General features: G+C 37.0%; 1 protein-coding gene across 2 annotated transcripts in view; it reads right to left on the minus strand.

Annotated features, from left to right (window-relative positions):
- Positions 1–25,446, minus strand: part of Hcrtr2 (hypocretin receptor 2) — a 98,051-nt gene that overhangs the window by 58,482 nt on the left and 14,123 nt on the right. The window contains exon 1 of one of the 2 annotated variants that reach the window (XM_029481767.1): positions 5,695–5,777. The exons of the other annotated variant lie outside the window; for it this stretch is intronic. Coding sequence (XP_029337627.1) covers positions 5,695–5,728 — 34 coding nt within the window. The 5' untranslated portion in view covers positions 5,729–5,777. Of the gene's footprint in view, positions 1–5,694; positions 5,778–25,446 lie in introns of those variants that run through there. 2 annotated transcript variants of the gene reach the window in all.

Genomic DNA, 25,446 nt, shown 5'->3' on the forward strand with positions numbered 1-25,446 from the left:
ACTATGGGATGGCAACCCCATCCCTCACTTAATGTTCTGTCTTCCTGCTGGAGGTGGGCTCTACAAGTTCCCTCTTCCAACTATAGGGTGTTTCATCTAAGGTCCCTCCCTTTGACAAGTAAGGAGAGAGGGAGAGACCTGAGAGAGAAAGTGGACAGGGTGGGAGGAAAGTGGAGGGGAGAGGGGAACCTGATCTGGTATTGGGTGAGGGAAAAGGGCTTAAGCTCTGAGGAACAGCAGAACGAATGTAAACAGGCAACCTCAGGAAATAGGAGGTTGGGGGACACCCCAGAATGCACCATAGACCTGGGAGGTGAGAGACTCCCAGGACTTTCTGCTTTCTAAAGGCAATTCTATTACCCATTTTTAATCAATAACAAATGCCATTTAATTTTTATTTATGCTCTCTAATCTCTACCTAGGCTATTGGTATCTTTCCTGTACATACAAAATCCTTTGCAAGACAGAGGTCAGTGTAAAGATTGAGGAAGCAAATTTTTGAGTAATTCTTTCTCCTACAGAGTTTTACAGGGAAAGTTCAGAGTTCTATTCCTTTTTTATTGTTGTTAAAAATGGCTTTTATTAAAAGACTGAACATATTCTCACTAGCTGGCAAACCATATTTGGTTCAAGTTTATACAGAAATAAATCTTAAGGCATATCATGCCATGATGTCTTTAAAAGGCTCTAACTTCTAGCGAAAACCTATTAAAGGAAGAAAAGGTGACTTGATTATAAATGCTAGGTTTTATCTAGGGTCACAAAAAATGTAAATTCTTCAACTGTCTTTAGTTAGAGCATTTTTATAGGCATTCAGTATTAAATTACTACATTGTGTCTTTAATAATATTGCCATTAGAAGACAAAATAAAGGGGGTTCTGTTACATTCGCTATTTTTATAAACTGTTCACATTACTTTATTCAATCTTCCATTCAAGATAGAAAAATTTTCAATACCATCAGAAATCATACAGTAGATTACTTAACCATTTGTTATGTTTAGAAGCTTTTGTGATGCTTCATTCATTCCACCTTTTATAATTGTTATTAAATGTTCTTTCCAATAGTACTTTACATTTTTATTCTTACTGGTTCAATGAATACAAGCCAACAAAATAGTGTTGCCCTTATATCCCATATGTTCACAATCTGGTTCAATGTTTAAATTTATTTAAAATGGTAAGCCTTCTTTGAAACAAATCAAGTCTATGGTGTGTATGCATATGCGTGTGTGTGTGTCTGTTTATATTTCTTATGGAACACACACACACACACATATAGAAGAGCAAACTTTAACCTATGGATTTTCACATTTAACTGAGTACCTGGCAAAGAAGTCATTTAATTCTTTATATTATGCTTAACTTAAAACATTAACAAATACTTTCATTAATAACTTCTTTATTTAACAAATTAAGAATAACTCATATAGAATAGAATTTAAGACATTTTAATTCATTGATCAAAACAAGTTGGATAGATTTCTGAAATTATTAACAGTCCTACCATTAAGTGGATTGAGTGGACCCAACTTTAGTAATCTATGACTTTTCATCTCTAAAAAACAAAGGTTCTTGAAATAACTTAAAATTATCTTCAATATTCTTGTTTCATAGAAATTTCAACAAAGATGGACAAGTATAAACTTATTTTGTATAGTCACACAATCAATTAATTGTAAAGACAAAAATTTAATTGATTGTATATTCTAAACAAGTAGATATTTTACATTATGGTAAGCTATAAACTAGGAAATTACCCCAACTCAATGACATAATACAGGCAAAATATATTCTACTAGTTAGTTAAGTATTACCTTTGCTGTTTAATGTAATATTTTAAGTTGAAGTCATTAATAATTAATTTAATCCTAATTTTCTCTTTCTTTTTGTGGTACTATCATTTAAAATGAGGGCTTTTTGTATAGTAGGTAAGAATAAATATAATATTTTATAATAATATATACAAATCATTTCTGTTTCCAATATATGTTATGTATGCTATCTTTCCTTCATTAATTATTATCTAGTTAGAATAAACCAGGACATGACAATAACTCTCCTATGAGAATATATTTAAAATTGTAAGTGGCTTCTTGAGTACTGATAGGTGGTAATAGTTTTATCATACTCCTTGTAGTCCTGTTTTTCTCCCAGAAGAAGTCAGATATTTACCAAAACATGTGTTTTGCTTTTGTTTTTATGGTACTGGGACTTGTACCTTGAATCTTGTGTAAACTAGAAAAATATTAACTCTGAGTTATATCCCCAAGTTTACTTATTATACTTATAGTCTTACAATATTATGAGCCCTACTTGCTGCATCAAAATCTTTATCATTTCCTTATACTTAATTTGGTTAGTGGATAATTAAATACAGATCACCTTTGTTCTGAAAGAGTCCCCCACACCTTAGCACAACTGACTCCATAGTGGAAGTACTATTCAGCACTCACTACCTGCCAAAACTAAAACAAAGGCCTACTCCATCAAAGTCCATAGTTTTGGGAGTCTCTAAATATACTACTTTGCTTTTTTGGCTTCTATAGTTCTACTTTTGGATAACTGTTCATGGTAACTGAAGTATGTCAACCCAGGATTTGGTTTTTATGCTTAAAAGCTTACCCCAAGGAAGGCTCAGAGCTACACTGAGATCTCAATTGGTGTAAGCCCATATCCAATGAGTCTTCTCTGATGATAGCCCACAAGACTTTCCTCTCAAAGGAGATACAGAAAGCCATCAACTACTATCTAAAGAATGGTATTGCTTCTGGTTATAGTTGTCTCATGATTTTACATTTCATAATTATCTACTATCTAAAGAATGGCATTGCTTCTGGTTATAGTTGTCTCATGATTTTACATTTTATAATTATCATCCGTGGTTCTCTAGTTTGCTTTGTAAATGTTTTCTGTCTGATGAATTCAAATAGGCCATAAATATATAAAATTTTATGTCAGTTATAAAATTTTAAAAAGCCTTTTACTTGTATTTGTATAGCTCCTGCAGACACACACACACACATTTAAAAACCCTCTTCGAGGTATAACTTAGTTCTTTTATTTATTGATTTTTTTTCTTTTTTAAAAATTTATTCGTTAATATTTTGTTACAGTCCAGACTTTATCCCCCTCCCTGCTCACCCTCTGACTGTTTCTCCTCCCCCACCTTCTCCAAAAGGATGCCCCCACCCCCTGACCCTCACCCAACCAGACCTCCCACTCCTTGGGGCCTCAAGAATCTTGAGAGTTAGGTGCATCTTCTCTGACTGAGTCCAGACCCAGCAGTCCTCTGCTGTATATGTGTTGTGGGCCTCATATCAGGTGGTGTATGCTGATTGGTTGGTGGCTCAGTTTCTTAGAGATCTTGGGGGTCCAGGTTAGTTGAGATTGCTGGTCTTCCTATAGGTCATGCTCCTCCTCAGCTTCTTCCAGCTTTTCTCTAATTAAACCACGAGGATCATCAGCTTCTGTTCATTGGTTGGATGTAAATATCTGCATCTGACTCAGCTGCTTGTTGTGCCTTTTGGAGGGCAGTCATAATAGCCCCCTTTTGTGAGCACACCATAGCCTCAGTAATAGTGTCAGGCCTTGGGACCTCCCCTTAAGCTGGATCCCAATTTGGGCTGGTCACTGGACCTCCAATCCCTCAGTCTCTTCCCCATTTTTGTCCCTGCAGTTCTTTCAGACAGGAACAATTCTGGGTCAGAGTTTATTACTGTGGGATGACAACCCCATCCTTCCACCTGATGCCCTGTCTTTCTATGGAGGTGAGCTCTACAAGTTCCCTCTCCCGACTGTAGGGCATTTCATATTAGTTCTTTGCAAATTACCAGTTAAGTGAATAAACTATAGTCTTATTATGACAAGTTATGATTAAATCATTCCTAAAACTAAAAAATAGTATTTATCAAATACCATTTAAACAACACAAAACAGCCCACTTAAAAAAAAAATAGGGATGGAGAGATGGCTCAGCTAAGAGCACTGGCTGCTTTTCCAGAAGTCCTGAGTTCAATTCCTGGCATCCACATGGTGGCTCACAACCATCTGTAATGGGATCTGATGCCCTCTTCTACTGAATACACTTTAGTTTTTACTCCCTATTTTTTTTCCTTAGGTTTCAATGGCTCTGCTAAAACATACAACCAAAGACAACTTGCTGAGAAAAGATTTACTTCTGCTTACTATTCTAAATCACAGTCCATCACTGAAAGACATCAGGGCAGGAACTCACACAGGGCAGGGTCCTGGAGGTAGAGGCAGATATAGAGGACATGGAGGAATGATGCTTACTGGTTTGTGCCTCATGGCCTGAACAGCCCACTTTCTTTTTGTACCCATGACAATCAGCTCAGGGGTACTGCCCACAATAAGCTGAGTCTTCCAAATCAGAGAAGAAATGCACCACAGGCTTGCCCACAGGGCAGTATGATAGGAGCATTTTCTCAATTGATTCCTTCTTCCAAAATGACTCTAGGATGGGTTACGTTGACATAAAATAGCCAGCATAGTTGATCTGTTGTTTATTATTCATCTCCAGCATCTCATATTAATAGTAATATCACAATATAAAACAATCCAATCTCTAAAAGTCTCACAGTCTACAAATGCAAGCACTTTAAACGTCTAGTCTCTGTTACATATGCAGCTGGAGCCATGAGCCATACCATGTGTTTTCTTTGATTGGTGGTTTGGTCCCTGGGAGCTATGGGGGTACTGGTTAGTTCATATTGTTACTCCTATGGGCTTGCAAACCCCTTCAGCTCCTTGGGTCCTTTCTCTTGCTCCTTTACTGGGGACCCTGTGCTCCATTCAATGGATGGCTTTGAGCATCCATTTCTGAATTTGTCAGGCACTGGCAGAACCTCTCAGGAGACATCTATATCAGGCTCCTGTCAGCGAGCACTTGTTGGCATCCACAATAGTGTTTGGGTTTGGTGATTGTATATGAGATGAATCCCCAAGTGAGGCAGTCTCTGGATGGTCATTCCTTCTTTCTCTGTTCCACACTTTGTTTCTGTAAGGATGAAAGTATCTACATTTTGGCCTTCTTCTTGCATTTCATGAGATGGTCTAGTTCATCATCAATGGGAGGAGAGGCCCTTGGTCCTGTGAAGGCTCTATGCCCCAGTGTAAGGGAATGCCAAGGCCAAGAAGTGGAGTGGGTGGGTTGGTGAGCAGGGGGAGTGGATAAGGGGCAGGGGTAGGGGGTTTTCATAGGGAAAACCAGGAAAGAGGATAACATTTGAAATGTTAATAAAGAAAATATCTAATACAAAAATAAATGAAAAAAAATCTAGTCTCTTAAAACACCCCAAACCTAATACTCCAAGGCCTTACCAGTACTTTAAAATCTCTTTTAAAATCTGTCTAGTGTGAGATCTTTTAAATAATAAAAAAATGAACATGTTCTTACTCAAAGATAGAAAAAGCAGGGAATGTTCAAAGTAAATAAAAGTTGAAGAGTATTAAAAAGTGAGGTGCATGATGTCTGGGACCCATGTTCTATCATCTGTGCTTTCCAAGGCTTCATTTCTCCAGCTCTGTATTTAACAGAATAAGCACCTTGACTAATAGGCTTGGGTTAGTTAACTCTTCATCTGATGCTGTCCATAATGGTTATCCCATGGTACTAGTATCTCAAAAATGTTGAGGTACTGTAACTGGGCTGCATCTTCACCAATAACTTACCCCGAACTCTCTTCTCTGAGTGGTCCTGTGCCATGGTGTCAAGCTTCAACTTCTCTCCATTACCCCTTCAATCCTGGGGCTTCTATTTCAAAAGAGGGTGTATATTCATCAATCATTCATGGTCTTTCATGGTGCAAAGCCTCAGCTGCTTTCCACGAGTTTTTCATGCCCACCAATCTAGGAACTTCTGAGAAACTCTTACATGACCTTGGTCAGCTACCACTACAAGGTACAGCATTGGACCCTCTGTATTACACAGCATCTATGCGCTAATCCCAAGGATACACTTCTCAGAAGATTTGCTGTTTTTTTCCTAATCACAGCTTATTCTTTAGACCTAGCTGACTAGTATCACTGCTCCAGAAAAGCAAAATATCTCATGGATGCTCCCAAGAGAAACTTTAAAGACTCACAAAATTCCCCTCTGACACTGAGCCAGCCTCCATCATTGCAACTGCTCTCAGCATTATCTTCTAAGTCCCCACCACAGTTTATTAAGTTCTGAGCACACAATGGTTTTTTAGCCCCAAAATTCTAAGTCCTTCCACATTCCTTCCCAAAACACAAAGTCATGTCTGTCGGAGCAATACCACATAAACCAATACTATTTTTCTATCTTACTTAGGTTTCTTCTGCTGTGCTAAAACATTAACCAAAGGTAACTTGGGGGAAGAAAGGGTTTATTTCAGGTTATAGTTCCATAACACAGTCTGTCCTTGAGGGAAATTAAGGCAGAAACTCAAACAGGATAGGAATAGTTAAAGCAGAGGCCATGGCTACCTGGCTACCTCTTTAGAGCTTGTTCAGCCTGCTTTCTCATAGCACCCAGTACCACTCTCCAAGGGTGCCACCACTCACAATGAGGGGAAACTCCCACATCGTGTATAAAATATAATAAACCACACGCTTGCCAACTAATTTGCAACTAAAGTTCCCTCTTGCAAATAACTCTAGCTTGTGTCAAGTTGACATAAAACTAGATGGCACACATTATTTCATGAAAAACACTTTTCTTAAGGTAGTTGACGAGTTCTACAATACCAGAGTAGGCACTAAAACTGCAATATTCACTTCATTTTCTAAATATAATCTTCAATCTGGATTTTACACATTGCAGTGCTGACTGGCATTTCTACTTTGGTGTCTAATACCCAGTTTGGTTAGATTATTGCCAAACTTTGCTTTGCTTGTTTAAGACAATCATTTTGGTGATTCCTTGAGATCATTCTCATATTCTATCTATCTATCTATCTATCTATCTATCTATCTATCTATCTATCTATCACCTATCATCTCTATCTATCTCTATATCTCCCTGCTCCATTTTCACAATCTATATATCATTCAATTTCTTCATCTTCATCTTTGCTGTATCCAACTTATGATAACTTCTTTTTAAAAAAATTATTGCTACCACCTGGTTCAAGCTTTCATGTTGTCTGCTGAACTACTAGAGAAATCTACAGTTACTTCTACTTTTCCTTGTTTAGCTTAATTTTCTTTAAACCAAGACTCTAATTAAAACATTAACTGCATGTAGTTTATTTGAGGACTTTTGAGAAATGCTTTTAAGAAATGGGGTATTCAGGTCAAAGATTGAAAAAGCCAACCCAAATGTAAAGCAGGCTCTCAAAGAGAGAGCAGAGTATATGTGTATGCATAACCCCACCACCAGCCCTGCACATACCCACAAACATACTCTGCAGATATCTTTGCAAGATGCATGAGAGCTAGAGTACTATCAATCAACTTCCATGAATAAAACAAGGTATGGACTGAAGGGTCATACTCAATGTCACTTTCAGCATGCCCAATATGTGCCTGGGAGAGGATTGGGATTCTCAGAGGCATGTTTTGGGTGTTAACAAAAAGCTCCCCTGTACAAAGTAGGAGTTGAGTCTGGAAGTTGGCATAGTGGTTAAGAGACCTTGCTGCTCTCCTAGGAGACCCGGCACACACATGGCAGCTTACAACCATACATAAGTCCAGTTCTAGGGAATCCATCATCCTCTTCTGGCCTCCTAGGGCATTGCATTTGCATGGTACACTTGCAGATATTCAAGCAAAAACTCCTATACATTAAGAAACAAAGAATTAAGGTTGACCAAAATTGACAAAGGCCTGATCTCAACTTTGAGGATGTGTTTTTAGTCCAACAACAGAGCAATCCTCTGAATCATGAGACAGGATATGCTATATTTCTACTTAAATAATAAATCTCCATCTTACTATGGGAAAAAACAATCAAACTGCCCTGCTCAAACATGAAGTTTTTTGAGATGGTTAATAGGTTCCTACCAAATAGTTTCTTTGTTTCCCAATTTCATGTAGAATTGCATAGCATTTAATATTTTAAATAGAGTAAAATTAGCAAGCCATACAGTTCACAAAAAATGACTTAAATATTATTTTGGAATACTTGCTTTGTGAATTCATAGTTTAGAAAGTCCTGTATTAATAAATGATGTTATTCTGAATTGAATCTGAGGAGAAAAAGTTCCCAGCACTTAAGTCATATAACACTCCACTGGGATTTAACATTGTCATTTGGTTGGTCTGGATATTGATCTTCCAGTTAAAAATGAATGAAAGAGAGAAGATTCAGTGGCAAAGTAAAAGTGAATTAGGTGGGAGAATGAAGATGGAACATATTTAGAATTGTTCTACGAAACAGATGAAAATATTGGGGAACATTTTGCTAATGTTTCTAAAAGATGGCACTGTCATGGGATCCATTCCAGAAAGTGAAAAATACAGAAACAATCTAAGTAAGATATGGCCACAGCACAGCAGGTAGAAGAATTAAAAATGAAATTGTGAAATAAGTAGTATTAGTTAATTTTTTGTCAACTTGACATAAGATAGAGTCATTTGGGGAGAGGAACTCTCAACTGAGAAAAACGACTCCAGAAAATTTGCCACTTGGCAAGCCTGTAATGCATTTTCTTGACTAATGATTGACGTGGGTGGGCCCTGCTCACTGCAGGCAATGTCACCCCTGGACAGGTGTTCCTAGATGCTATAAGAAAGCAGCCTAAGCAAGCCATAAGGAGCAGGTCCTCAATTTCAGCTCTCACTTGACTTCCATGCATGATGCGAGGGTTACCTGAATGCTGTAAACTGAAATAAACTGGGTTTGTTTTAGTCATGGTGACTTTTGGTTTTGGTTTTGTTTGTTGGTTTGTTTTTTATGTTAGCAATAGAAACTCTAAGTAAGACATAAGGATTGAAGGGACGTAAATCACATGTGAATAAGGGGTGATAGAATCTAGAAAAACATTCCAGAATTTGTAAGAATTCTGAACACAATGAGATGTAACTCTTCAAGAGAAGATAGTAGACAAAACAGACAAAGATATTAAGACTGGGCATGGTAACACATGACTTAAATCCCTGTACTCAGGAGGCAGAGGCAGGTAGATTTCTATGACTTTGAAGCCACCTTGGTCTAGGTAGCAAGTTCCAGGCAGAACCAGGCCTGCATAGTTGAGATCTTTTCTAAAAATAAAATGTGTACCATGGAAGAAATTTTAACACAAAGCAAGCAATGGAAATATCCATTTAAAAAATAATACCCATATCAAATAAAATAGATTCATAAAATATGAGATAAGAATGATTACAAGGCATGGAGGGAATGTCGTTATTTTTAATGAGCAGAGGTACCAGGTTTATCATTTCCTCACAGCACTAAAATGAAAAGACTTCTGGGCAAATACATACAGAATAAAATCCAAAATGTTTATGGATAAAGGATCTTATGTCCAATCAACCTTAAGCTAACTTGCTTATGAATTGCATTATCTGATAGAATAAGGGAATTTTGAAACACAAAATCAGTGCACATATCAAAACCAAGGATGACAGTGGGAAACAAATTGAATAAACTGCAGTTGAATACTGAAAACAATTAAATACCTGAATAATAACATCCATATTAAACTATGTATAGAGACCATTTATAAAGTATATCATGTTATATAAGATGTATTGACACTATAATAATAGATATGAAGTCAAAATTAAATATTTTATGGAGGGAATGTGGTTATTTTTAATGAGCAGAGGTACCAGGTTTATCATTTCCTCACAGCACTGGCCGTAATATGAAATTACAGATTTAAATTTTAATAATAAGACCAAGAAAATTTGATGATCTATCAGGAATTATATAATGCTATAAGCAGGTTTGAAGAAGAAAGAGCAGTGGCTGCTTTATGCAATAATTGATGTACTTAAAGACAAACATTATCAGAAATCAATTTTAAGTGATGACTTTCAAATCACCAAATGGTACTTTTTAAAAGTAACATAGACACAGGTATAATAAAGTATCTAAACAAAAGAAAATGAGAAAGTATATATTAAAAGAACAATAAGTGTAAATGAAAATGTTTTGTGGGTCATACCATGCACATCTTGGTTGCCGCAATGCGGTGGGCAAGTCCAGTAGGTTGTAATGTTCCCTTGGGCAAAGTGCAGCAGTGACTAGGCCAGTCTGGTGACAAAGGCCAGGCTTCAGTCCCCATGTCTGTCTTCATTCAGAACTCAGGACACACACAGCTCTTAAATGTATTCATTCAAGGACTGAGCAGTTGGTAGTGTGCGGTGAATCACATTCTGATGGATTTAGATTTTTCCACTGACTCATTAAATCCTCCCTTATGAATTTTTCATTTCATTCACTCAAACAGGAAAAACCTAGAATTTTAATATATTATCTGGGTATCTCTGTCAAATCCTCAATTACAGTGAAGGTCCTCTCCTTTCATCTTGAAATTATCCCAAGATCAGTTAACTTTTCTCAAAATAAAATAGATTTTATTATTTTGGAGCAAACGTGAGAAACATAAACATTTGAATTATAGCTAACCTGAAAGCCTTTCTGCTGTCTAGTTTCTGTAGTACCAGAAAATTCTGAGCAAACTGATGAGAGAGGCAGCTAACAGTCGTACCAAGGTGCAATGCCTATGAACCACAATGACCTCCATGGCATGATAGACTTAAATCTGCAATAAGTGGCATGTAGACAGCTGTCTACACAGACTTGAGACCCACCCAACAGCAGAGAAACTTTGTCAGGTACTGGAAACATAGCCACCTTCCTGAGGCTAAAGAATCTACCAACACCAACTTGCTAGATCTGCACATTTCCTTACTCCTTTCTTAATTTTTCTACTCACAGATAAGTGTAACCATCACCCCTTATCAATGAAGCTTCTCTTTACAGCATATAGGGCATTTACAGCAAATGCCTCTTATAGCATATATAGCTCCTTACAGGATATACAGCAAAACACAAGTACAATGAAGAGATCAGTGTATAGTGACAAGACCAGCCGCAGTAGATACATCTGCATCACAATTCTTGCATCTATGTCTCAGGCACCATGGCAGAAAGTGGGGGCCAAAAAAGATTTTTAAGACTCAGAATATCAGTGAATCTGCCATGAAACAGTCTTTTCTAGAAATGATTTTATAAGCAAGACTAGAGCTATTACAATGTCTATAGATGTGTGAAGTAGAAAGGAAAATATTTCCCTGGGTCCCCCTCTTAAACAAATATATGCAATTAAATATTGGGAGAGGGATAATTAGCCTCTTTCACATGTATTCATACATATATACTATGTAAGAATAATAATAAAAATAGGGATATCATTTTGAGAGTGGAGATCATGGAAAGCATTGGAGGGGTGGTACTTAGTGGGGGTGGGGCAAGGAGAGGGAAGAGGGAAGTGATATACTTCTATTTTAATTAAAAGTACATTTTGAAATGGAACACTAAACACTATTAAGTTCTATATGCATATTTACACTTTTATTTATTTGCTCAATGCTGACTAGGAAAAGTTGATGAACTAGGAAAAGATAGAAAACTATTTTGTAGATTGAAATAAATTCTATTTAATAAAATCCCAGTGACCTAGGAATTGTTTCCTACCAAGCATTTGCATTGCCTGAGACAAGGAGTGACTTGTGTTCCCCAAAGCAGTTTATCTATAGTTCATTTTATGGGCAGGAGTTTAGTATTCTCCATGTTCTTAAAGGAAAAGCAGACTTGTCTTTAAATTATATATATATATATATATATATATATATATATATATATATATATATATATATACATATGTGCATTCATTTAATTATTTATTTATTTAAAGAAGGGATTCATTATGTAGCCTTGGGTGACCTGGGGCTCACTGCATAGATCAGGCTGACCTCAAACTCAGAGAGATCCACCTGTCTCTACCTTCTGAGTGCTGGGATTAAAGGACTGTGCCATAGTACCTAGATCATCTCCCAGTTAATAACATGACACATACACATTGTGGCTAATTCTAGACTTAGTTTTAAAAATCAGACTGCTCAGATTAGAGGTAGATTGGAAGCAGATGGGGTTTGAATGAATATTTTAGGGTTAGAGTTCAGTGAAGTGCCAAGTTTCAAGGTGCAGTATCCATGAACATTTGGGGCCATAAGTGGGGTTCGGTTTAGTGTTAGTGCTGTAGTTTTGTTAAGACACTAGGTAGACTGGAGACAGTAGTCTCCCCCATTCATTAGACAGAGGCTGGAAAAGCCATGGTTCCAGCGTACACATCACATACATGGGGCAAAGTTAATGAAGTCTCCCAGGGGTGCAAATTATTAGAGGGAAACTAGAGGTTTCTTACTTACCTTCCTTCTTTGTCCTCCCTCCTCCCAACTTCCTCTTTCTGTCTTTGTTCCTACTAAGATGATGCATGCATTTTTCCTACTTAACTTTTTATTTTGAAGTAATTCATCCAAACCTTGTGAGTATAAACTAAATAAAGTGCATATAACAACAACAACAACAAAGACAGAAAAGCCTTAGTCTGACTAGATCGTTGAATTCATCCATTTGAGCTCTGCCCCTCATTGCTGTGAATTGCTCTCATGGGTCTCCACTGTAATGATTAAAGCTCATGGTGTCATTGTATCAATTTTCTTATTTCCCTTATCTGCACCAAACTTCTGCCAATAAGTAACAAACAGAGAATTTTAGATGCACACACTAGATGATGTTTAGTTTTGTTTCTCATTCTGCAGCATGGCAGGCAAAGCTTCACACCATCCTACTCTGTCCCATCCTGATGGAAAATCTCTCTTCTGCTCAGCATACACATGTGGTATATCATACTGGGTTGTTAGCCACATGAGATCTCAGTGCCTATGTTTACAAGTGTGTGTGTGTGTGTGTGTGTATATACATACATATATATATCATTATTAACTAACAATTATCTCCAAATGAAATAGCATAGGTGATGGAAATTAGGATAAGCCAAAGAGACTCTAAAAGAACTTCTTTTTAAGTGAAAGGATGAAAATTCTTGACTTAACAATGAAATGGAAGGTGAGCATGATGCTGAGACTTTTGGTAACTCTCTCTTCCCCTTGTTCCTCCCCATTCCCCTTCCTCCTCCTCCTCCTCTTCTTCTTCATTGTCATTACTTTCAACTCTGCCTGACTTATAAAGCTTTTATCTTAACTATGTCTAAGTATGTACACACAGAGAGACAGAAAGAGACAGACAGACAGACAGTGATACACACACACACACACACACACACTTTCTGAGGCTTCAAGCATCTACCAGAGGCTACTACTACACTACTATAGGTGATTGCTTTTAAGTGGAAAAGGAAAAGGTCTTGGTTATTTCTATGTCTAATGATTCACACTAGCAAGAGTCTTAAAAGAAAATATATATATACACTTGTTTTTCACAGATCTATGAAAATGTAACACACTGTGATTTTTTTTCTTGGATGACCTCTCTTTGACCTTCTAGGATGACTGAGGGAAGGGAGATGGAAAGTCAGGTCTGTTCTGGGTCTCTACAGCTCCATCATCTTTCTGCAGAGTAGAGGAATCCAGGTTCATCTTCTAAAGGAGAGATAGTGTCAGCAGAGGACAACGAGCAGAGGGGACATGATTGTCAGGAAGACAGATATGTTACGTCTCTTTTCCCACAAGCATACACAAGCTCTTAGAGCTATGGAGAGAAACTCTCAAACCAACCAGGCTGCCTAAAAGAAGCAGAGCTTAGCTAAAACAGCCCAACAGAAGGAGAGACCTACTGAGCTTCCTGTAAGCGGCTCAGCCAACTTTTCTTCCAAAGGATACTTTCCAATATATTGAGCTGCCTGCAGGTCATGCCCTGTGCTCCAGGTTTCCAGTTTTCACCAGTGGCCATCTATCCTGGGAGGGCTTTTGGTGATGCAGCTGCATTTCAGTCATTTCTGCCCCTGTAAGTCACCCCTCATCAGCTTTCCTGTAACGAAGCCCAGTAAAACTCATGGGTTCACCCAGTTAATTGTTGGTGAGGTCCTTACTTCATCCTGTCATAGTTTCCCTATCTGAGGTGAGTGGGGGTGTCCATGTCTCCCCAGAAACTGCCATACAAGAGCAGCATGACCTATTCTGGCTTGTGTGGTTTAAAAGAGATACACTTGTAAACAAGCTATATTTCCAGTGCATTTTAAGGTGAAAGCAGTGTCACATGTACTATAAGGTGAACAAATAGGTAAACGGTGCTTGTGAATGTTAGACACTAGAGTTTGATGCTTGGAATGAGAAGGAGAAAATAGTTTTCCTCGTTATTTGTATTATCTGAAGAATTGCAGGTAGCAGAATTTTTCTTGTGTCAAAGCTTCTTAGTCACTTTTGAGTTTTCTCTTACCTCAACTGTCATCGCTTCCTTGATATCCAATCTCTGGCATTAATATTTCATTTTTGTCCATTGAATTCCTCAGTGTGTGTGTGTGTGTGTGTGTGTGTGTGTGTGTGTGTGTGTGTGAATATATACTCAGGATATCTACGTTCTCTATCTAAGATTGGTCATCCTCTGTGATTTACTTTAATTATCTCATCTCTGGCCTCCTCACGATGTATCTGACTTCTCAAGGCAATGAGGATATATTTTTAAGAGTTGATGCTTCTATTATCAAGAAAACTCCAAACAACAGGCTCTCTGCATAGTGGTTTCATGAAGGATGAATGAATAATTTTAACAGTATTGGGATTTACTTTGTATATACTCAATGGAGGCACACCACTGAAGTTAGATCTCAGCAGAACAACAGGATGCAAGCTGTGAGATGAAATATCTTTATTGATAAAAATGATTTTCCATGAGTTTCCAAAGGAAAGCAGTTCTTGTGACCTTGCTTTTGCTATCCAAAAGCTTCTAGCGATTTTCTTCAGTTCTCAGATCTGAACTCAGATCATCTTTCCTTGTACTCATGATTAGCGTTGCAGTTTTAATTATCATACTGATGAGGAAAATGGTCATTAAGAGAACAACATATGTTTAGCTCTTGTACTGTATTTGCAACTATGGATGAATCTATGACATTTAGAGACTGCCTACAGAAAAGGAAGCCAACTATATTTGCAATGAAGACATTTAAATTGTTTTATAAGTAAATAGTTATCAATACAGAAACTCAGCACAAAGCAACAAAGTGCTATTTAAGGAGCATAAAATTGTGTTGAAAGTAACTTTTATAGGAAAAGCTAAGAAAAGCTTAAAACATTTTTGTGAAAGTAAAATGGAAGCCTCAAACTTTAGTACTTTGTAAAACATGTAATTTAAAAAACTTACTATTAATTACATAGACATTTATTTAAAGTGTATGAGAAACAGAAACATTTATATATACACACATATATGTGTAATGTATATGTAATGACATATATAGAAATATTAGTTATGTTAAAACCTGAATAAATTTATTTAGTTTATAACAAAGTAATTCTCTAACTTAATTATACCTTATGCATCTCTAGGTTTATAATTCTTACTCCATATTTTGCAAAGACCTAATTTTTGGAGGAATAATGTTAGCAAGTTCTGAAAATTTGTAGAAAAAGATAGTCAACCATTTATCTACAGTGGTTTAGATAGAGCTTGCCAGGATCTTCTTCTTCCTTTATAACACATTTAAAAATTAAGTATTTTGGGGTGGAAATTGCATTTCTAAAATTTAGATATAGAAATATCCTTAGACTCACCCCCCCTTTTTTTTTTTAGATTTCTCATCTTGAGTCATTCTTCTAGTGTTTTCACATTTTAAAATATTGTTAAAAATGTTTAATGCTTTACAAATTTCTTATAATCCCAATATGTGACCAATGACTACTGAAATTTATGACATAATAAATCAGAGCTACTAAGAATGACTCAGAGTTTGGCTTTCATAATCCTTTGGTGGTGACACCCCTTTAATTTTCATGTCACCACTTCAGTTCCTTCTATGACATAACTGATTTACTTACATTTGCTTTGCAAGAGTAATGTGTGTGTGTGTGTGTGTGTGTAGATTCTGTTTAATGGTTCAAAGGACACAATAAAATGAAATGACTTTAATTTAATTTTGCAGAGCTGACTTGTTATGTAGAAAATGTAGAAAAAGATTTTGTACTACTAATTGTCTTTTGCAATGAAATTGCCATCTCAGATTTCATACATCTCCTTTTCTGGTGTAATGTTGTATAATAAGACATATGCTGATTGTCTGTTACATAATTACGTGTGCTTAAGTCCACAGTTATAACTATACATTAGTTGTGATATCAGAATATTTCTTAAAAATTAATGCCAAGAAAAAATTTTAGAGTTCTGATATCTTTAACTTCTGTTATTTCCTCTATCTTTTCCTATTGGTCTCTTTGTTAAATTTCTTTGTTATCTAGTCTAATTCCAATTCAAAATGGGTCTTATATTCTTCCCTTGGAAACTACTGGCACAACCAACTTTCATTTAAAGTGAAAGCATTTTTTTCTTTCTAGCAGCTCTCATCTAACACTTGGGGTTACATCGTTACTATTACTGATGGCAATGATTTCCATCTTCATTGTACTAAGTAAGATCCTAAACAAAATGTTAATTCCAAAGTCTGTATACCTTTGGAATTCTGATTTAAGAATTGAAACATGGGCCTGAAAATTAGATTTCTGATGTGCATTTAGCTTTGGTTTTCTGGATGATTTTACAAGTACATGGTTCAAGATGATTCTTTTCAAGTCTCAAGCAAATATAAAAGGAGAAGAATGCTGTTTAAAAGCAGCATCTGGGATGAGAGAGTTTGGATGGAAAAAAGTCAAGATTGAAAGCCATCAAGTGAACAATAAAAGAATGGATTACAGAAAGCATAAAGGAGACTAGGTAGAAATTTCTTTTAATGAAACCAGCCTGTACCCTAGCCACACTAAGCTGCTAGTGCTGAGCTATGTTCCATCAGGTAATTGTGGTGGAGAACTTCAAGTGCTAGTGAGTATAAGCCAAGGAGAGGGCCTTTGCAATGCGGAAAAGATGATCAAAGGTTAAATTCAGTGAGCGTGCCAGGAGAAGAACGAGGAACACAGCAACTGAAAGAAAAGGCACCAGGGCAGTAGTCATGGAGTCTGAGATTGAACAGAACAAAACAAAACAACACCCAAACCCTGCCATTGCCCCAATCAAGAAAGATATTGGAACCCTAGAAAAAGCATGGCAGACTGTGGAATGAGGGGAAGCTTCCCACTTAGAGCATCTGCCCCCAGGCTCAATATCTGGAGCCATTCAATGTCTGAAGCAGAGAGTCTCAGCATCTCCACCCCAACTACACAATTATGAGTCGCCTTCCTTTATACAGATGACCAGCTTACCAAGAAAGAAATCAGGGAAGAAATACTTTTTCACAGTTGTCTCAAAATTAATTTGCCTTAACTCTAATCAAGCAAGAGAAAGACTATTATAAAAAGAACTTTAACACATGTGAGGAAAGAAATTGAAGAAGACATCAAAAGATAAAAAGACTTCCCATGTTCATGGATTGGTAGGATTACTATTGTGAAATAACCATCTTACCAAAAATAACCTACATAGCCAATAAACTACCTATAAAAATTTCAACACAGTTCTTCATAGGAATTGAAAAATACTTTTAAATATTATATGGAAACACACACACAAAATACAAGATAGATGAAATAATCTTGCATGATAAAAGAACTACTGGGAGTATCACCGTCCATATTTTGAATTTTACTACAGAGCTATAATAATAAAAAACCTGACATTATATTTTTATAAAACTGGAACTGATTAGTAGAATTGAAATCCCAGATATAAGCCCATATGCTTATGAACACCTAATTTTTGAAAAAGAAGCCAAGAAAACAAAACAAAAGAACACAGTGGAGGAACATTAACATCTTCCAAAAATAATCCTGGTCAAAATGGATGGCTACATATAGAAGAATGACAATGCATCCATATTTATCACCATGCACAGAACACAGTTCTAAATGGATCAAGGACATCTACATAAGACCAGAATCCCTAAATCTGATAGAAGAGAAAGTGTTGGAATAGACTTGAACTTATTGACACTAGAAAAGACTTTCTGAACACACCCCTGAATGTTTAGGCATTAAGACCGATGATTAATATGCAGCACTCTATGAAGCTAAAAAACTTCTGTGCAGCAAACGACTCATTCACTGAAGCAACACAACATGGCAGCCTATAAATTGGGGAAAATTTATTTTACCAATTTTACATCTGACACAGGGTTAGTATCTGGAATATAAAGGAGTCACAAATCTGAACATTAAGAAAATAAATTAAACTCAATTAAAAATAGGGTCTAGAAGCTAAGCCATGGTGGTACACACCTTAATACCAGCACTTGAAAGGCAGAAGCAGGTGGTTTTCTGTGGGTTCAAAACCAGCCTGGTCTGCATAGTGAGTTCAGCCAGGGTTTCACAGAATAACCTTGTGTCAAACAAAACAAAACAGAACAAAACAAAACAAAACAACAACAACAAAAAAACCCAAAACCAAAAAACAAAACAAACAAAAAAAACCAAGCAAATGAACAAACAAAAATATATAAATAAACAGAGCTCTTAAGTAATGAAGCACAAACAGCTGGGAAACACTTAAAAGTGTTCAATATCCTTATCCATCATGGAACTGTAAGTGAAAACTATGTTGAGATTTCATCTTACCCTAGTCAGAATGACCAAGATTAATAAAACATGAGAGCATTGTATGCTGGTGAGGTTTCAAGGAAGGGAAATACTTATTCATTGCTAGTGAGAGTGCAAACTGGTACAGCCACACAGGAAATTAATGTCGTGGTTCCTCAACAAGCTGAAAATTGATATACAATGATACAGGTATGACATTCTATGGCATATACCCAAAAGACTGCATCTACTTACTACAGAGACGCATATTCATCCACGTTCATTGCTAGTCTATTCATAACAGCCAGAATTTGGAAACTATTCCTGATGGTACATTGCGATACCTATCTCTGATCAGTGCATCTCTGAATCCTTATCAGAGAAGCTTCTTCTTACAGCAGCTGGTAATTAACAGAGACCCAAACCTGGACAATGCAGAGAGCAAAAGACTTCAGAGCACTCGGGAATGCAGAGGAAAGGGAAGGCAGACAGATTGTAAAAGCCAGAGGTAGGAAGGTAACTCCAAAGAAACTGTGTTTTATAGACCAAAATGTGCTGATGAATGTATAAATCAAAGAAACACTGATAGCATGCCCTAGACCTACCCAAGTTTAGAGCAGGCAAAATCTAAGCCTGAGATGGGACATTCATACAATGTCCCATCCTAACAGAGAAGGTCTTTGTGACTGATAGTTGCTTGGAAATGAAAAACTGAGTTTTCTGTTGTAACACAGGGTGTAGCAACCACACCCCAGGTGAGGTAAAATGATCAGGGATAGCTGGCCAACATTATATGTGTGTGTGTATTTGTGTGTGTGTGTGTGTGTCTGCTTTTTTCTGTGTGCAATGTGTTTTTGTTCTTGTTTGTTTTGTTGGTGTTGTTTTGAGAAAGAGGAATAATATGAAATAGGTGAATATGGAGCAGGGCTGGAGGGCATCTGGGATGTGCTCATGGAAGGGAAAGAAGATCATGAAAATACAGTGTGTGAAAAAATTGAAATTAAAACAAAAAGAGACCAAAAAAAATCCAACTCTCTAATGGCCGAAGAAGTGCACAAAGTAGGAAAGATATCCCCAAGCTGGGAATCAGAGATTGTAAACAATCTATGAAGCAAATTGAAACTGTGAACAAGTTGGCAACTTTAATCTTATATGTGATAAAGTAGACTTCAACCCCAAAACTAATCAAAAGATCCACAGAGGACAACTACATATTAGTAAAAAGAAAAAATCATAAATATGCCACTATAATAAACATTTAGACAACAAATCATTTGCTATTAGTTTCATAAAACAAATGATAAAAGAATCATAGACCACACAGTTCCTAAAACAATAGTAGAAGAATTCAGATTTCCTTCATACCTGGATATACCTTATAGAACTGAAGTCAGAAAAGAATCCTAAAGGCTGATTTATAGCATAGATCAACTGTATTTAATATAAATAAAAAATCTTCCACTTCACAGATAGGGGATAAATATTCTTTTCCACCCCACATGTATCTTCTCTAAAATTGAGTATATTATAGGCTACAAAGCAAGACTTATCAAATATCAAAAGTAAATTGAAATAATTATAACAATCTTTCAGATCATTAAGCAATAAAACTGGAAATCTCCAGTAAGTGTAACCTCAGAAACTACAGAGGTGCTTGATATGCTTGGGGGTTAAACAATATGCTTTTGAATTAAAAGCATGTCATTAAAGAATGCAGAGAGAACTTTTATTTTTTAATTCCTGGAGCCAAATGAAAGCGAAAGAACAAACTACCAGAGCTTCTAGAATATAACCAAAGCAGGACTAATGCAAACTTTGGTCTTCCCAATTAAAAAAAAAAAAATCAGAGAGATCTCATTACCTAATGATGTATCTCAAGGTTCCAGAAAACCAAGAAGGGCTCAGCGGGTAAGGACACTTGCCACCAAGCAGGACTACTTGAATTTAATTCCCAGGACCTATATCATAGAAAAGAACTAGCTCCCACAAACTGTCCTATGACTTCCACATGGGTACTAAGATACCCAGGCACCCCACCCACATACACACAGAAATACAAATACACACACTAAATAAATTAAACATAGTTTTAAAAGCATTCAAAGTCCTTCGCCATGAGAAAAATGCAAATTACAACCACTTTTGTAGTCTGCGTGGGGTAGTCTATCTCACCCCACGCAGAATTCCTACCCTCAAGAAAACAATCCCTGTGGAGAATCTGGAGAAAGAGGAACCTTTATTTATTGCTAATGAAAGCGTAAACTGAATGTAGCCACTAGGAAAATCAGTGGTAACATTTCTCAAGCAGTTAATACAACCCAGTTATGCTACTCCTGAGTATATATACTCAATGGCTCCTATATCATATCAGAGATACTGATATTCTTTTTTTTAAATTGCTCTCTATTTGTAATAGCAAGAAACTACAATCAGTAGAAGAAAGAAAATTTCTTTTCCTTGTTGCTCAAAAACAGCATATGAGAGAAAAGATAACTTGGCTCTCAATTCCAGGTTAAAGTTCAACAAGAGCAGGAAATGAAGTAACAGAAGCTTTGGGAAGCTGGGGACATTTCATGCACATGCAAGAGCAGAGCAAAGTGAACTAATGCATGCATGCAGTGCTCAGCTTGCCTTCTCCATTGTATGTAGTCTAGGATCCAAATGCTCCCGCCCACAATTAAGCTGTGTCTTCTCACATAACTCAAGGATGAATAAAACCCCTCATTGGCTTTCTCAGAGGCTAATCTTCATCTAGATAATTCCTCACAGGTGTACCTCCCAGTTGTTGAGTGACAATTACCACTAGCCATTGCAGTCATATAAGGACTAGGGTTTGGAATGGTGGTCAAGTATGCTTTTGAGGACCTCCAAACAGAGGAGAGTATTGCCATTGAAACTGGTTGCTCATCCAGACTAGATAACACGACCCTACTGATGAAGAGAACACAAACCTCTTTTGCAAGTGATAGGAAAATCAAGCTGGAACTGAACTGGAATCTTCTAGCTGACTCTTGTACTGCCGGAGATGTTATATGACCACCAGGGTAGAACAGGAATCAACAGTGTTACTCATTGGTAAATCTAGAGTGTTACAGAATGCACCTTCCAGGCAAGTTTGTACTGATTGGTACAACAGTGGGATTAACCAACCATTCCATGCTTAGATTTGAGGCCTGCTCCTTCAGAGAGAATTCATGCCTTGTACTGGAAACTCAAATATTCATGACTGGGGAGGTCGTAGACACCAGGGATTGCTTACTACTGTTATATTGTAAAATGGGCATGACTTACACAGCCTTCTAAATGTTTATATTTACACACTTAGATAGGTGTTCTTCTCAGCCTTTGATCAGAGACAATCCTTTTTGCAACAATGTGTGTAAATGAAAAGACTCTTGGCTGCTCAATGAGCTGAAAATAAATCACTGGTGCGTGTTCAGCTCTAAAGGGGACACCAATATCACCCTTTCAGGGACCAGTAAACCTTACAGAAGAGGTTACAGAAAAGCATATAAGAAGCAGGTGATGAGAAGGAAGGGTGTGAAGCACTGTCTCTTTGGTATGGCAGATGCTGCAATTATTAACTCACTGCAGCTGTGGTTCTCTGCACTGGGCCTCTCAATATTCAGTCAGAGCTAGTGGAAAGGATCATAGGACCATGCCCTCCCTGGAGAACTATTGATCATTGATGGATACTGGAAGGACTGTCATTGTCTTCAGTAGTATCATCATTAGTGGGCCCCATGCTCCCATGGATGATAGAGCCACAAGCGTGCACACACGACAGCCTTGATTCACTTGTGCCACAAAACTAAACCAAAAGGACATGGCAGAAAGAAGTGGACTTGTAGGAAGGAAGAGATGGAGAGTGTGAGAGGAAATGAGAATATAGGTTGTATGTTTAATCAGAATGCATGCATGCAATTGTCAATGAGTATGTGTTATTAAAAAAAAAACAAGAAAGGAATCACAAAGATCCTGTTACTTTTGTATGCTAGTTAAAATAATTTTAAAAGCACCTCGACATATTTGTTTACTTTATATAATTTTACAATTCAGCATATATAAGAATGAAGGAATAAAATATATACATTATACAACCACACTACAAGGAAATAGAGTGCAAATGTACTGTGCATGGCATGTAGGATGTGAGCCTCATTTGAAGCTGGAAGATCCCATGTTGGCATTCCTCTAGCAATGGTGACTCCAACCCTTGTTGCCAAGTTCCTCCTTCTTTTCTTTTCCTCTCCTCCTTTCCTTCTCCTCCTCCTTCTACCCACCATACCTTATTTTCTTTGCAGTCTTTCTGTCTACATTAATAAAAAGATGATGAGAGCAGCATACTTTCTTTGGCTAAAACTGTATATTTACTGTCCAGTGCATTTTTTTTTTTTTTTACTCTTGTGCTTCTCATGTCTGATGAGCTGCCAACTTCCAGCTCTGTAAGTATCTTCTGTATTTGTTTCATTATCTTCCTAGTCATCTGCTGTGTGAACTTTACCCTAATAATCCTTGTCCTGCAGAATCTGGAGCAGGCTTGTCAGTGTCAGGTCTCTCACATCTTCATTCTTACCCTGCTCCAAATTGATCTTCCTTCTGAACTCTCACATGTGACAACAAAGTCATTTAAAAACTAGTCTAGGGAATGTCTAGAATTGCAATATCCTGTTGGCAGGGTTTTCCTTCGATGGGTGTGTAGTGCTCTTCTCTATCTTTTCATATCAGTTTGTGTGTTCTTTAAAGTCCACAGACTCTTTGGGTTTGGTTTGGAGTCCATTTTGTCAGATATTAAAATGGTGGTTTTGTTCTTTCAATCTACCATTACCCAACACTACAGAAAAGAAATACAAAATAAGGACCCACAAAACAACAAAGGAAGAAATTCAAAGAGTCAAAACAAGTATTATGCTAAATTTGTCAAGAAGCATATGAAAACGAAGGCTTTGTGAGATTTCTGCATCGCTTTTTGGCAAGGTTTCTGGACAATTATGATGTATTTCCAATTTATTTCAATTTACTACTTTATCAGCTTTACTGGAATGTTTTGTACCCTCAGAACGTTTCAGAATTATACCCACATGTCAACAAATGGAGCATTACACCGGTTTTTTTTTTTAGTGGAGAATCTGACCCCAAGTCAGATTTGCTGTCCCTCCAACTTTACATTTCCCTCTTCAATTTCTACCACACTGTACTCTATTATATACAACTTAGACTCAAACATACAATTAGAAATTCCTTGTAGGTAAGGGTCATATCTCATTAGCTTCTCTATTTCCTCTACAGAATGAAATAAAAGAGATTGCATGTTGTGGGTGTTTAATAAATATTTGCTGAATGAAATAAGGAAAGGAAATAGCTCCAAATTAAATAATCCTAGAAAATTACCATGTTGCTGCAAGACATTGTGGGTTTGTTTTTTCTGTCTGCCCCTCCCTTCTATACAAGACTGAGTCTTCTATAAAGCTTTGCTGCTTTTGTTTCCACTTGGATGCTAAATATCTCCCTTGATATATCACTTGTAACCCATAATCTTCAGAGAGTTCCTTTGTTGCTGGTGACGCTCGGCCCTTAAGAGTAGTTGTAAGAATCCTTTTACCAAGAGGGAAAATGTTGCATCTCTGCCTTACTTGTTTTCCTTATTTTGTGTCTTCCCCTCGTCCCTCCCTCTAGTACCTGTAATCAGTTACTCGGGCAGTTATAGTTATACATCGCCGAGTCCATGGTGATTGTAGAATTCAAAACCCCTTAAGTTAATGCTACAAGAAAGTGCACATAACAGTTTGTGTGTTCCGTAAAGTTCACAGACACTTTCTCTTTTTTCCCCCATTTTTTATTAGATATTTTCTTTATATACATTTCAAATGCTATTCCGAACGTTCCCTATAAACAAAATACCCATAAAAGGAGTTACAGAGACAAAGTTTGGAGCTAAGACGAAAGGATGGAGTATCCAGAGACTACCCCACCCGGGGATCCATCCCATAATCAGCCACCAAATGCAGACACTATTGCATATGCCAGAAAGATTTTGCTGAAGGGACCCTGCTATAGCTGTCTCGTATGAGGCTATGCCAGTGCCTGGCAAATACAGAAGTGGGTGCTCACAGTCATCTATAAGATGGAACACAGGGCCCCCAATGGAGAAGCTAGAGAAAGCACCCACAGACACTTTCAACTTGTATAGACTAACATATGCATACCAAGGATAAACATGGATAATAGAATGAAGAAAGAAGTCACTGTTTAGGAATGAGAAGCTATTCAGAAAACTAACACAGGAGCAACTCTCTGACACTGGATGTTGCCACTTAGGGAAGGAGAGGTAATAGCTCTGTCATCCTTGTTACTCAAGGACTCAGTTGGACTATTAGAACTATTCTGTTGAAGAATTATGTAGTTAGGACAATACAATAGCTCCCCAAAGCAAATTCTTTAAATTGTACTGTAGTTCACTGACTGCCAACAATGAACACTGTTGAGAGGTTGCTTTGATTGATAGCTGTTAGACTTAGTGATATTATCCTTCTTGTGACAAAACTGCACCTTGGATTTAATTTTTTTTATTAAAATTCCCGAAAATTAAGAACAAGACCAGAGAGTTACTTTTGTTTCTCTTTTTCTGTATTAAATTAAGTTTTGGGGACCATCCAACGATTATCAATGTTGATCTTATACTTCACCAGAAGTGAGATTATTTTTTTTTCTTTTCTTCTCTTTCATTTCCATTTTCTTTTTTTTTTTTTTTTTTTTTTTTTTTTTTTT

This window comes from Mus caroli, chromosome 9, assembly GCF_900094665.2.
Source record: "Mus caroli chromosome 9, CAROLI_EIJ_v1.1, whole genome shotgun sequence".
Classification (NCBI taxonomy): Eukaryota; Metazoa; Chordata; class Mammalia; order Rodentia; family Muridae; genus Mus; species Mus caroli.